At 41.0% G+C, this 14,263-nt stretch overlaps 1 protein-coding gene across 1 annotated transcript; it reads left to right on the forward strand.

Annotated features, from left to right (window-relative positions):
* Window positions 1-6,656: 6,656 nt before the first annotated feature.
* On the forward strand, window positions 6,657-13,493 carry drc1 (dynein regulatory complex subunit 1 homolog (Chlamydomonas); the record flags this gene model as incomplete). The annotated part of the gene is made up of 14 exons (XM_084560375.1): window positions 6,657-6,733; window positions 6,957-7,041; window positions 8,938-9,050; window positions 9,190-9,373; window positions 9,505-9,642; window positions 10,725-10,811; window positions 10,933-11,055; window positions 11,206-11,336; window positions 11,619-12,021; window positions 12,374-12,463; window positions 12,631-12,714; window positions 12,783-12,913; window positions 13,028-13,168; window positions 13,256-13,493. 14 exons carry the CDS (start codon window positions 6,657-6,659, stop codon window positions 13,410-13,412), a joined length of 1,944 nt encoding a protein of 647 aa, XP_084416501.1. The 3' UTR covers window positions 13,413-13,493.
* Window positions 13,494-14,263: the final 770 nt, after the last annotated feature.

Here is a 14,263-nt window from a genome sequence, read left to right on the forward strand (position 1 = left end):
TTTTGCATTGCACTGAACACTTTATTCACAGTAAACATTCGCCTTTCACTTTTCGTTTCCACCCAAAGCTTTTCCTTTAAAATGCTGGGACTCATGCAGAATTTAGATTTTCTCAGCTGTGTTTGAGCCACGCGTAGTTTTGTGAAGTTCAAACTTACATCATGGATCTCTGTAAAGGATGACCCGCGCTGGAATCAGCATCTAACTTTCTAAACTTCTAATTAGTCGGTCATTCATGTTTCTACGCGGTACGCTTTTAATCCTCCAAGCTGGGCTCTCTTTCCTTTTTAACTCGGTAACAATCTTTAGGTCGTTCAGTGCATCCCGGTGCTTGTATGGTGCTCTATTTATGGATAAAGAAATGGGTTTCCTGGCTCTAATGTATGTCCAGAAGAGAGCTGCAAAAAGGAAGCACTTGATGTCCATTAGTGGGGGTGCACATCAGCGGGGCGGGGGGTGTGTAGGGGGGTGTAAATAAAGACATGACACACATAATGTAAGAGCACTCCAGAGTAGCACACTGTGATGTTACCTGTTTTCCAGGCAGTTTTTTTTTTTTTTTTTTTGTGTGTGGTTGCATATGAGCTTTTAATGCGCTTTGTTGTTGTTTCCCACTGATATTTAACTTACTTTGTTAAGGCTTTTTTTTTTCTCTCTGACTGCACATAATAGTGAAGCCTCCTGCAAGAGTGATGAATGCTGAGCTGATGAATTCCCTGTGAAGTAATGTAAACCTTAATTTTGAAAGCACGAGTATCAAATAAATTATTTTATGTGACGAAGAGGGCGCGGACGCATTTATGTGACCACGAATACTTCTGTGTTGATATAAAAAAAATAAAAAAAAAAATAGCAGAAGGTAAAAATATTTATTCACCGTACTTGATTACGATTTTGAGCTGTTGTGGGTTTTTTTAGACCTCAGTTTTCCCATTTTGTGTACTTTTACTTCACTATATTTGAGAGTGAAATGCTTTAGTTTTCAGTTTTTATGCAATTTTATCAATTCCAACAAAATTAGCTGCACATTTAACAGCAGCAGCTTGAATGCATGTGCTTGCATGCAACCCCTACTTTGGGTCTTTGTGCATTTTGCTAAATAATACTTCCTGTATTTCCATTTTTAATTAATGCAATTTTGAGTGCATAACTTTTACTTGCAGGATTTCTAAATTGCTGTATTTTTTATTTTTTTTTAATTTTTGCCTGTGACTTGCACCCCTCCTAATGAGCCGGTGTTGCAGCCTCCTTAAGCCGTTTCTTCACACAGCAGTGGCCCTTGTTCTCGGGTTACGACGTGGTCTTGTGTTTTCTTGCAGCGAGGCTTTTTTCTTCGTCATTAGCAGCTAATCGAAACGTGGGATTAAAGATACTTGGCCGAATAATCGCAGCAACACATCCGTTAAACTCCTTTGGCTTTTTGGTCTTATGGAGCTCGGCCACACTGCTATCCAGCAGCAGCAGCAGCAGCAGCAGCAGCCCTAGCCCTTAAGAGCCTTACGGGGATATGCCGAGTCATATGATCCGGTTGCGGATGAAAACACGGGCTTCGGTCGTTTCGCGCTCCCCCGTCGTACAGCGATGTGTCGTGTGTGTGTGTTTTTTTTGTAGCTGCTCGTGTGCGGCGGAGCCCCGTTGCTTTTCGGAGGCGCACCGGGGCCCTAAAGCTGAGGCTGGAAGTCAGGAAGCGAGCGGAGGCTGCCACGTGATGGGGGGGACCGATGGAAAAGCTGCGGACTTTTCAGGGAATTCAGGATTCAGGGAATTAGGCTAAAGTTAGAGGTGGCAGAATTACTTCCATCTTGCAAGCCGTTTAGACTACTAATAGACTAAATGTGCAAGTACAAAAAAAATGTAATCCCATATATGGGATTACATTTTTTTTATTTTATTGCAAATGCGACAGTTCATCACTATAACACAATATTTAAAATGCCCAGTCCAGATGCATCAATACATTACCAGCCACAGATTATTATGGATTATTATTATTAGGCTGTTATACACTCAGCTGCAAGTAATTGGGTTCACCAGAGAAAATGAATGCTTTCTAATAGAACAGTCCTGCACTAGATCCTCCTTCATGACTCATATGATGTTCATGTTAAACAGAAAGGTAGTTATTCAACTTCATGACCATTTTGGATGATGTAGTTCATGGTGCTCTTAAACTGGATTGAATTAAACTCAAAGGTGTTTCTATTATTTAGCCTAGCCCACTGACTATAATGGGGTCATCAGAATAATAGATGCAACGCAATACCATTCACTACAAACCACAACCTCTGAAGTAAAATTGAATCAACAGCTCTTGCATTTATTTAAATAAATAAATAAAAATTCTTAATACCTTAACCTTCATGATGCTAAGATTTAGTGCAGGCTTTCACTAGTGTACTTAGATCCCTCTACGCTTTGACTTCCATTGTCGTTGGACCTTCTCTGAGCATGACGTGTATATATGGGCCTACCATGTGCGGGGTCTGTTTTCACGTCAGCGTGCTTAAAGAAGGAAACAGAAGGTTTTGAAACCACTCATGAGCCCGTGTTTAATTAATACTCTGGACATCTTACACTCATACTCTCAGTGAAGTAGGAGAAACCGTACGTATGGTTATATAAATATTTGCATGTGAAAAGATCCAAGATTTTTCACTGATGTAGAGCACTTAAACCAAGAAAGGACGTTTGAGAATTATTATTATTCGGGCTCATTAAGAAGGCCTGCTTATTAGTTGGTTTAATTGATGTAAAAATACATGTATAAGCAGATCTGAACTTCAGTTTACAGTTTACAGTCAAGGTCCACGTCTTAGTTTTATACCGCTTTTTGCAGCATAACTCAAGACTAATAATTCATAAATAAAGGCTTTTAGCTCTTAGCGATGGAAAGTAGGTTCTTAAAAATATGCATGCAGATGCACTGACACCTGTAAAACAATATAATATGTTTCACTTGAACGCATGACTAGGCATCTACACCTTGGACCTGCACATTGAACTGGATTAAAACAGATCTACCATGGAGCACGTGGGCTGTAAAGTGCCTGGCACTGGTCTCTGTGGTTTTAGGGGTGAAGGAGTCACACTGGGAGTACAAACTGTAAGCCATCAAACTGTAAGCCTTGCATATGGGTTTATAAAAAATAAATAAATAAATAAAAGAAATAAATGCCCGTCTATATTTTTTTAAAGAATGGCCTTTCTCATTTTTGGTGCCTTGTACTTCACCTTGAAGCGGCTCTGGTTACCCGTCTATTTTTGTTGTAGTATAGCTCTGCCATGTCAGTTTCTAACATAAACGGGAGTCAGCTTATTTGCCATCTCCACAAGAAAAGAAAAGGAAAAACAACAACCCGCTGTTAATCACGGTGTAATGCCATGTGAAATCACTGTACACCTAATCCACTCACAAAGAGCTTTGATTTAAAAATGACTGCTGTAAGCGTGACGCTTTATTTATGTGGAAGGAATTAATATGATTTTGAGAAATGACTCATACCCTGATCTCGACAGCTTGGTCTCTGACTGCCCGATTACAGTGGGAAATTAATGAACTGTGCAGTAATGAAAATCTTACCTAAAGCAAAAAAAGACAGAATAAAGTTATGATTACTACAATATAGCGGTACACAATAAAAAATCATGGCAGTAATGACTGTATATTTAAGTTAAATGGTTAGAAACATGTCTACACATTGTTCTATAGTAGAGATTTTCATAAATTGTGTCCCTAGTTCGATAAATTCAGTACTCTTTTATATTTACTGCATCAACAGAGATGAACTAAAATGAATGAAATTAACTGAAATTAATCTGTGGTCTCATTCTGTAGCAAATTCACACAGATTTTTGTACGTAGCAGACACTCCAACACTTCGTTAATTCCCCTCAACAAGTAGAAATCAACAAGTAGTCATCATCTAAAACCTTCTTCTCACCGAGCAGCTGTTTGATGAGACGCGCCAAATGTGTGTCACATTTTTTAACCAAATGGGAAAATATCTCTCTTGAATGCACACTCGCTGCGCAGTAACATTTGGAAGAATCCATTCATTCCTTCATCTTAAGTTCTCGGCTTGCGCGATGTGTGAACTGACTTATTTAAAGCTGCAGGAGGTGAAAAAAGCCAGGAGCCTCTCGGAGCATGACGGCCGAGGCTGAACTGACCCAAATGCCTGTGAAGCGAAGACTGTAGCGAGTGAGTGACCTCTGCTCCATAGACCCTGAGATTATCTTATTTCTGCAACGTTTTAGCAGAATTTTATGTTTCCCCCTTGCAATGGCTGCATATCTCCACCTGTATTTACCCCTGCCCCCTACTCCTCTTAATATTTAAAGGTTTTATTTATGTAGTTACAGTAGTTGGGAAAAACTCTTGTGTGCCTGTTTGCAACACTCTGCAGATAGCTAAAAACATACTTCCCTTAGCCCAAGTTACCTTGAAACAAGGCCAGTACATTTCATATTTGAAGAGTAGCAGGATGCTCTTCATGTTGTTTGCGGATCTGGCCTTCTGTTTTCATTTATTAAATCCCATACTGGTTAAATGTTTCGCTGTTCTTTGACAAGGTCACGGCCTCCTCCAGATTAAAAGCCTCTGTATTTTCTGCCGTCTGCAATCACCCTCTGCTCCTCCGCATCCTGCGCAGTGCACGCCACGCCGCGAAGAAGCGAACGGTCGCCTTTCGTTATGGCAATATATTAAGAAACTGTTAGTTGGGACTTAAAATGTTATGCAACCCCCCACCAACGACAACACTCTAAGCTGTCAGTTAGTTAACTGGCTGAAGGTCAGGCTTAGATTATGCACCTCTCAACCCCTGAGCAATGAATATGAAGCTTTGTTGAACAGGGAGTAAACATATGCCCCTGGGGGTTGGAATTAGCAGACACACACACACACATGCACCCACTTTCATGGAGCATATCAGAGTGAATAGGGCTTATTATACACCTGCAAGTGGGGTCAAAGTCTGTCAATCCCTAGCTTATGGTATTATGATAGATTATAGAATCACTCTCTAATGGCAGTCATTCAGTTTGTAATCTCAGCAGCTTGATGCAAAAGCACTCAGCGTTCCAGCTAAGGGCCTGTTGAAAATAAGGCCTTCTCCTCATTCACTCCTTACTTCCCCCCCTTTTCTTGAAGGTCTTATGACAAGTCAGCTGTTGGTGACATCACAGATGCTGGATCATATGTCAGAAACCTTTGCTGGCTGACTTACATCCCTTGTGGCTCAGCGGCAGCCAAGCCCACTTGAGGCTGAAAGAGCGGCGAGGCGCCCCGGGGGGGCGAGGCCGAGCACGAGGGCTGCCGACGGGGCAGGAAGGGCAGGGGGGCACTCTTCAGGGCAAGAACATCTGACCCGCGTTTGTGTGGGCAACCAGACAGTGCCCATCTTGCCATCAGCTTGAGAAGACATTTATCATTTGTGTGGAGTGTGTGCGTCATTTAGGAAGTCCAGAATCTGAGCATGTGGGTCTCTGCATTTCTTGTCACATATTTAAAACCTCCATCATCAGCATTTCAGGGAAAACCAAAGATTTTTGGAACCTAAGTTAAGTTTTTATAACAAGGCAGCAGCACCATCTAAAGTCAGCTTTGTAAAACTACACTGAAGATGCTGTTGAGAAGTATGTCACCGTCTTTTGGTAAGCGTGTGGGAATATTAAAGCCTTAAAATGCTGTTTTCAGCAAATAACAAACTTTTTCTTTCATTTAAGAAAAATTAAGAAGTGATTCCGCCTAAACGTGTAGATTGTTTTTGTCTACCTGCTGCATCTCTAACTTCAGGTTGTCTTTGTATGCCTACCTGTCATTCCTGGATAAATGATGTCTTATGTAATGGCTGTTGTAAACTTAAAATAAATGACTTATTAGAGTGATTTTTTGCAGAATTGGGATGTAAACCTCTCCAGAAAAGCCCTGTGACCAAGATATTTGTGCTTTTCAGGGGGCCTAATTGTGTCCTGCTGTATGTTTGAGACATAATAATGCCACAAGAGGGCAGCAACAAGCAATGTATATTGTGGAAACAGTCCAATAGTGTTAATTTTCTCCTTTATTCTCCTTTATTCTGAATTTTCTCAGCATTCTTCATAGTTTTATTGTAGTGGTGACCCATATACCATTCCATGTATGTCAAAGAGGGTCCCAGACACAAAAAAAAAAATATTTGAGACAAACAACTCATTAATTACTGTTTGTAATATTAAATAATTATTAAATAATAACGTCTCTCTCATCTGCTGTAGCCTAATGAGTGCAGTTACAGTTATAACAGCTCAAATGCCTGAATTGTATTCATAGATACGTATGCAGCTTTTTTGATTGCTGTTTCTTCCGTGTAGGAAAAATAAACAGTGTGTTGTAGATGACATAAGGAACATAAAATAAGCCAAAATTACATTTACTGGCCTTTAAAAGCACTGTTTTCCACGACAAATCTTGTTTATCGCCTATGAGAATGGTATTTCTAGTTTACGAGGGGTAAGTGAAGGCGGCACTGTGTGTGTGTGCGTGTCCCCCAACGGCTCTGTCGCCATAGCAACGTTTAACAAACAGCGAGCGGGTTGTGTTCATCTTTTTTTTTTGTTGTTGTTGTTATCACAAAAGATTTTAGTCAGCAACTTTTAGACAACACACGTTTACTATGGAAGAAATTCATAAGGATTCAGAAGAAGAGCCTGAACCCTCCGTGTTGTCCGAAAGCCAAGACTTCATCAACGGGTAAAACAAGTTAGCTTAGTTAGCTTACTGTAGCTAAATCACATAACGTTCATAACGTCCTAACGTTCATATGTTACTGTTTAAACTGAATGAACTGCAAGAACTTTTGAGTCTGTCATGATGCATTTCTGGTGCCGCAAGTTTATTAATTGTATTTTTATTTATTTTTTTATTTATTTTATTGTACACACTAAACATAATGTGCATCTCTCCGGTCTAACAGTCAAGAAGGTGAAGGAGACCCCAGTGTGGAGGTCAATGAAGAGGAGGAGAGTCAAACCCAAGATGAAGAGGAGGAAAGCCAAGAGGTTTTCATTCGACATACTTTCCTTTCCTCTATAATATCAATGAAATAATAGCCTATCCCAGGAAAACTACAATTATGTCAGATAACACGATACAATTAAAGATTAGCTGTGGATTAACATATTTGCTTTTATAAAAATAGCAATAGTACACACAGTCAGTGTAATGCTACTCAGATTTATGTCAAAGTCTTGCATTTAAAAGTCCAAATACAGACATTTAGTGAATGAAACCCCATTAAAATCCTTTATGCCTATGCACCATCTGTAGAGCAAGCAGAGTCATATCTTCAATGTGCATTTGGTTGTGTGCAGAAATCCTTGAAAGATCTTAAACTGGTTCTGAATGAAGCTAAAACTAAGTGTATGATCTTTACTAGATCAAGAAAGTGTGACCTTGATGCCTATAACATCTGTTCCATAAATGGGACACAAATTGAGCAAGTTTCTCAATACAAATATCTGGGTATTTGGCTAGATAACAAACTATAATTTAGAACACGTGTGCTTGATCTCACAAAAAAAGGTAAAAATTAAATTATTAATTAAAAATTATCACTGTAATCTATACCAAAATGTTGGATGGTCTTCCCTCTATGATAGAAGGGAAAGGCACTGCCTCCTTTTTGTTTATAAGGCATTAATGGGAAAGTTACCTTTTTACCTAACTTCTCCTCTTAACATAAAATCAATCTGCCACAATACAGGGATTTATATCTCTTCAAACTCCTCCTCAAATTAAATCTGAATTTGGTAAATTAGCTTTTACATTTTTTTGCATCTAATAAATGGAACAAATTGCAAGAATTATTAAAATTAGATAGGTTTGTGTCTCTAGACCAATTCAAGGGTGTGATTGATGATATGGCTTGTTTTGACTAATATTTAGACCTTTTATATCATTATTATTATTAATTATACATACATATTCTTCTTTTCTTTCTGTTTATTATAATTATTATTATTTCATTTTAATTATTTTATTACTTTATATTTTTACCATTATTATTATTATTATTATTATTTTGCCCTTTTTATCTTTTATTGTTCTTGTTTTGCTATTTTGATTATTGTTGTTGTATGTTTTTGTAACTCTGTAAAAGAGCTTGATGCTCAGTCAATTTCTCCCTGAATAAAAAACGGTTGATGATGATGATGACATTATTTAATGTTATTATCTTGACATGCTATAGTTCAGTTTTAAAATGTGCCTCATATTTTTTTAAATGGATCCCGTAAACTTACTAACGTGTTATTAGCAAAACCACAAGGTTCAAGAGTCAGACGACCACAGCAATTATACTACTAAGAAACTAATGTATTGCCAACAAATTATTAAGTCCATTAAATCACTCACAAAAATAAAGACAGACTACACTTTGCATTGTATCACAAGCTATAATCTTTGAGTTAAATATGTTTTAATGTGCAAACTTTATCACACAACCTGAACGAAAGGATGCCCAAATCGGTATTAAGCCTTTGTGACACTAGCTCTGGTCTTGCTGGGTGTAAGACCCCCCCCATCCTAGGTAGGGGTTGTTGCGTCTGAGACGCTCAGAGTCTCCGTTACAAACTGAATCGACCACGTGGAGTTGTGGTTGGTTGTAGTTGCAGTTTCGTGAGATATGGGACATGTACTTTTTGTCTTTCAACCCTCCAGATCTTTTCCTGATGTGTGTTTTGCTTTATTTTAAATGCGTTACTCCCCATCTTTTCTGAAATGGAGTCTGAACTTGATATTTCACAAGATATATTTAATTTTAATACCTCCAATGACTGCTAAAGATCGACACAGGCAATATTTTAGTGAACTATTTCAACTGTACAGTTTTTTTTTTTTGACATGTATGTACACTCATGATAATTTTTCACGATAAGCAGATGTTCGCTTGTCAGAGGATAATCCAGCTGCAGAGAGACCTGACAACACTAGTGACCAACATCCAAACCGAAGCTGATGCCAAAGCGTTGGCTCAAAGAGCAGAGTTGGAGGAAGCTCGCAGCATTAGGTAACAGTTCTATGTTCAATGTTAGAAAAAATGCAAACTTCTAAAAAAAAATGCCTAAAATGAAATGGTAGCATCTCTATCCTTTCTCTCTCTCTCTCTCTCTCTCTAATGCTTTTGGCCAAACATTTCCCTCACACAGAGCAGAGCAATTGGAGGATGACGTGAAGGCCAGCCAGGAGAAAAATGAGGAGATCACTAGTGGGTGGTCAGTCGTTAACCAGAAAATGACGGTTCAAGAACTCCAGAAAGCCCTGAACAGCCAAGAGCAGTTGTGTGTCGCTATAACAGAAGATAAGAAAAAACTCATTAATGACTTGCAACAGGTAAATAGAATATTTTCATAATCTTAGATTTACAGTATAAAACCAGACATCATGTACGAGCCTTTACTTGCCATGTGTCTCCCCAAGGAATTGCTCGTAACTTTAATCACTCTCCATGTTGTGCTGAACAGGAGCTCAAGGCGAGAGACGACCGGTACGTGAAGAACCTGAAGAAGAACGAGGAGGAGATAGACCTGATGATTGAGAGGATGGAGGAGCAGATTAAAATCCTGACAAAGGCCTACAGGGAGGAGCTGGGCCACATTGAGGTAGGACCAGATCTGGATTCGAAGAATGTTTTTTTTTCAGAGTGCATCTGAATTTGAGAGGGAAATATTATGCAGATGCAAATTATGGCATCAGTTAACAGAAGCAAGTTATCTTGAGTCTCACATTGGCGTCTGAACCATCTGGCTAGCAGCATGGCTCTATGGATGGGAATATCAGCTTATTAGTTGGAGGGTCCGCCGCTTTGCTCCTGGCCAAAATACCTCAACCACTATTGGACGGTTTGACATAAACTTTTTATGCAGACGACCCAGGCTGGTGAATTTGGTGATCCAGCGCAACCGTTATCCTCACAATTGCGGTGTTTTGAGTAAAAATGTCTCACTACTACTTCAGGTTATCCCTGAATCTTTCAGGACTTTAAGCAGGGCTGTAGTCAAGACCGCCTTTGTCGAGTCCAAGACAAGTCCAAGACCAGGACTAGTCGAGACCAAGTCAAGACCGAGTCCAAAGAGGTTCGAGTCCAAGACAAGACCGAGTCCAAAGAGGTTCAAGTCCGAGTCAAGACCGAGTCCAGGACAGAAAAAACAAGTCGTATGCATGATGACAGTATCAAGACTATCATTTTTGGTTATTATTAGTTGATCTAAAAGCAAAAACAGTGTCACAACTCCCAGGTTTTTTAAGTATAACCACTCCCCCTTGATATCATGTAACATGATAAAGACACGTGGACTCGGTCGAGACCAAAAGCCATATTTGGCAAGACCAGTGGCCGAGACCGAGACAAGTCCGAGTCCAAATACCAGCGAGTCCGAGACCATAGAAAACCGGTCTCGAGTCCGGACTCGAGTCCAAGACCGGACTCGAGTACTACAGCCCTGACTTTAAGTGGCAACATCAATAAACTAATGACATTGCATCAGCTTCAGCTGGACTTTGTGTTATCAACAAATCAAATGTTAGCATGCTAACGTGTTAAATTAAGATAATATACATTATCCCTGCTGAAGTTAGCATGAAGCCCAAGAACTGCTGTGCTTCACAGAGCTGCAGGAGTGTTTTTTGGTTTTGTTTATGCTCTTTTATTTCTTACCAATGATTGCTCTGGTGTTGTTTTCAGAAACTTCACGAGCAGGAAATTGAAATCCTGCTCACGAAAGACGACTCCACGTGGAAACAACACATGAAGGACCTTTGGGACAAACAGGTCAGGGTCACTGAAATGAAAAACAACACACACACGCACGCAGACGCAAACTTGCGTCTTTATTAACGTCTGACACGATGCATGTCACCTCTGTGTCTCATGACATCTAATCCGTTTCTAGCTGGAGAGGCTGGAAGAGAAAAGGAAGATGGTGGAGGAGTATGAAGCAAAAATTCACAATCAGATGTTGGAGAATAGCAGCAAGTACTCTGCCACGCACATAGAACAAAGTGATGAGCAACAGGTTTGAACAAATGTTGAGCGAAAGCTTGGTGAATCTTTGATTTGAATTTAATCTGGAATGATAGAAAACAGATCGGCCAACACAGTGTCAGTGATTGGGAGTGTTTAGCCCCTTCTTCTGAGGTCATATGTCCCGTTCTTGCCTTTGCAGGCTCTTCAGAGAGAACATCAACAGATGAAGGGCACTAACGTGGTCATGATGCTAAATAACGAAAAAAAGCACAATCAGCTGGTAGAAATAAATAACAACACAGTGGCCCATATGAAGAAGATGAACCTCAGGTAATACAGTTCGTCTCACACAAACACCCACATTACACTAATGTGTGGTTACATTAATAGGTTTTGTTTCAGTCTGCAGGCAGAAATAAAAAAAATTAAAATAAAGTCCACCGTACAAGAAAAAGAGTTTACGAAGAAGTTCCGGTATTTATCTGAGGACTACAAACGCGCCGCCAAGCAATACGAACGCATGCGGAAGGAAATCAAGTGAGTCACCATTAACCCGTCGATTCACAGGACATAATGCAAGGTTTGCTCTCACCTGTTCCCCAATTCACGCAGGCACTTTTCAGTCGCCGATTCCCGACAATTTCAGGAGATGTGTGTCATGATCGAAGAAGAGCTGAAGGAATTAGCGAGAGAGGTTCGGGCCATTGACTCGCGGATCTGCAAAGAGCACCTCGGTATGCACGGGAAGCTTCCTCCCATGCCTTTCATGCAGCTCACCGGCCCCGGCAAGCCTCAGAAACAGGCCCCTACGCGAGCCCTCCGGCAAACTGGGACGCCTTCGCAGAGCAGCCTGTGGATGGTGGACGCCTCAGTTGGGCCAAGCCTGGAGTCCGGCACAGAGAGCGCAGACCTGTTCAAAGGAGCCACAGCGGTGCAGAGTGTTGCAGAGGCGGAAGAAGGGACGTTGTTCTCGGGGACTATGAAGAAAGTGGCGGAGCTGCTGTGTGATGAAGCGGTAGGAAATAAGCTCGAGATTCTTACGTAGCGACAGCAGATACTCTTGTAGACGATGAAACCTCACAAATATATTGTACGAGTGAGCTTTAGAGGTGCTGGTTGACAGAGACATTGTGGTCTTACATTTGCATTATACTCAAAAAGAGGTGAACTAAAAGGACCTCCCTGTAGGTATGTGAAAACATTACGTAAAAGATGTGTAAGAATAGAACAAGAATATAGCTTCCTCTGGGAAAATAATGAATTCTGTTGTATTAATCATAGAGTATCAGATAAAGCAGCACAGACAAAGCAATAATAGGAAAACGACAAGCACCTTTAAACAAAAAGTCCCCTTCCTCTGTTCTCAGGGCTTCCTGATGGAGGACAATCTCCTGAAGCTGCTGGCTCCCCTGGAGAACGAGGGACAGTCTGGCGTGAAGATAGGTTTGCTCTTTTCCGTGAGTTGATTTTCATTTATTTCCTTGTTTTCTTACAGAAATACAGACGCACAAACTCTCAAGCATCCAGAAGAAGAAGAGGTTTGAGTGGGTGGCTTGCATCTGTGTATCGTAGGACTTCAGGAGGCAAATCTTAAACAATTAGATGCTGTTGTTTTATCTTGCAGGCTCTGGGCATTGAAGATAGGGATGCGCCCAAGTTGGCTGATTTCCTTTTAAAGTACGAACAGCAGCAGAGGGAGCAGACTGAGGTGAGGAGGGCAGTGAGTGGTTTGAAACAGCAGCTTGTACTGAATCTTACTGAATGTCTTGCCTGCAGGATGCTTGCGCTGAGTCAAGCGACATGGCAGAGGACACCAGCGCTACGGCTAACATGGCCTCCGAACTCATCAACCCCAACCATGTCCTGCCCGCTCTAAAAAGTTTCTTCGAGCAGCACAGGAGGTCCAAGTACGACCACATGCTCTATGAGTCTTCTTTCTGTTAGTCCCAAAGAAATGACCTCCTTCCTTTCTCTTTTAGCCTTTGATGCTAATGTTTTCCTGGTACTTTTTTAAGGGCGAGCTCATCCCACCACCATTCCAGTTTTTGGCAAGCAGGAACGTGGTCAGTGGACGAAGCCTACTGGGAGAGCATGTGCAACATCATCCCTGAGGACAAACTCAGACTGTGGGATGCAATGGAGGCTACTCTAATGCACCGCCAGTGAGTGACACGCACGCACGCACGCACAGAACCGGCATCAAAGCGGCGTCGAATGACTGATTTTTTTTTGTGTCTGTGTGTTTCCAGTGCGGTGCTGACAGAGATCTCCGAACTTGTCCCTCAAACGGAGCGTCTTGTCAAGAAGAACGCAGAGCTGCGGATGATGCTGCATCAGCTTGCAGCTCAACAGCATGATTTTCCTTCTGTGCCACAAACAGCAAAAAAACTATCTAGACAAAAGTAAATTTGCTTTTTTTGTCCGACTCCTTGCATCTGACGTTTTTGCTTCTGACAGGTCAACTGAAGTCATAAGAAATAAGTGGAGCTGAACAGTGCATGCATGTGGAAGTATTCTGTAAAATCTCCAATTTTCAAAAATTTTCAAAATAAAAGCTCTATTAATATTAAACACGGTTGTATTTATAGTTTTTTATTTTCGAAATTTTGTGCAGTACATAGCGAATACAAAACAATAATGAGTAATGAGATACACTGTGTAGAAGGGATGTATCTGGGCGGTGATTCTACCCGGCGGGGTTGAAGATCTTGCGGCTGAGCTCTGAGGGCAGAGAGAAGAAGAGCAGAGCCAGGAAGAGCAGACACAACGCGGCCGCCAACAGCACCAAGCAGTGGAGCTTGTAGTGCCTCCAGGCCAAGATGCACGCCGTCCTCATCGGGTTCAGCAGCCACGACATGCTGGTGTTGGGACGACTGCGCAGAGAAAAGTCACAAATCAAACTGTGGCCGTTCATCATTTCAGAGAATATTATAACATCATTCATCACAATGTGAGAGAGACAGATCTCTTAAAGTGACATGTTGGCTTCTTGAACGCAACACTGATAGCAGCCTCCAGGTTGATGGAGCAAATCTGTGGTTCATCCTGCAGATGAAATGTGCAAATTGTAGTTGCAGACGTTGGTAAACCTGTAAAATAAATCTGCACATCAACTTCCCTGTCTGTGGATGCATTATTTCTATTGGTAAAACAATAAGTTGGACTTCTAGCTTCCTGATGTGACTGAAATCAGTGACGTGAGATTGCTGTAAACGCAGATTTCTATCTGTGCTCATCACTAAAACTGAACCCTTTCA

This window comes from Chelon labrosus, assembly GCF_963514085.1.
Source record: "Chelon labrosus genome assembly, chromosome: 14".
In the NCBI taxonomy this organism is placed as follows: Eukaryota; Metazoa; Chordata; class Actinopteri; order Mugiliformes; family Mugilidae; genus Chelon; species Chelon labrosus.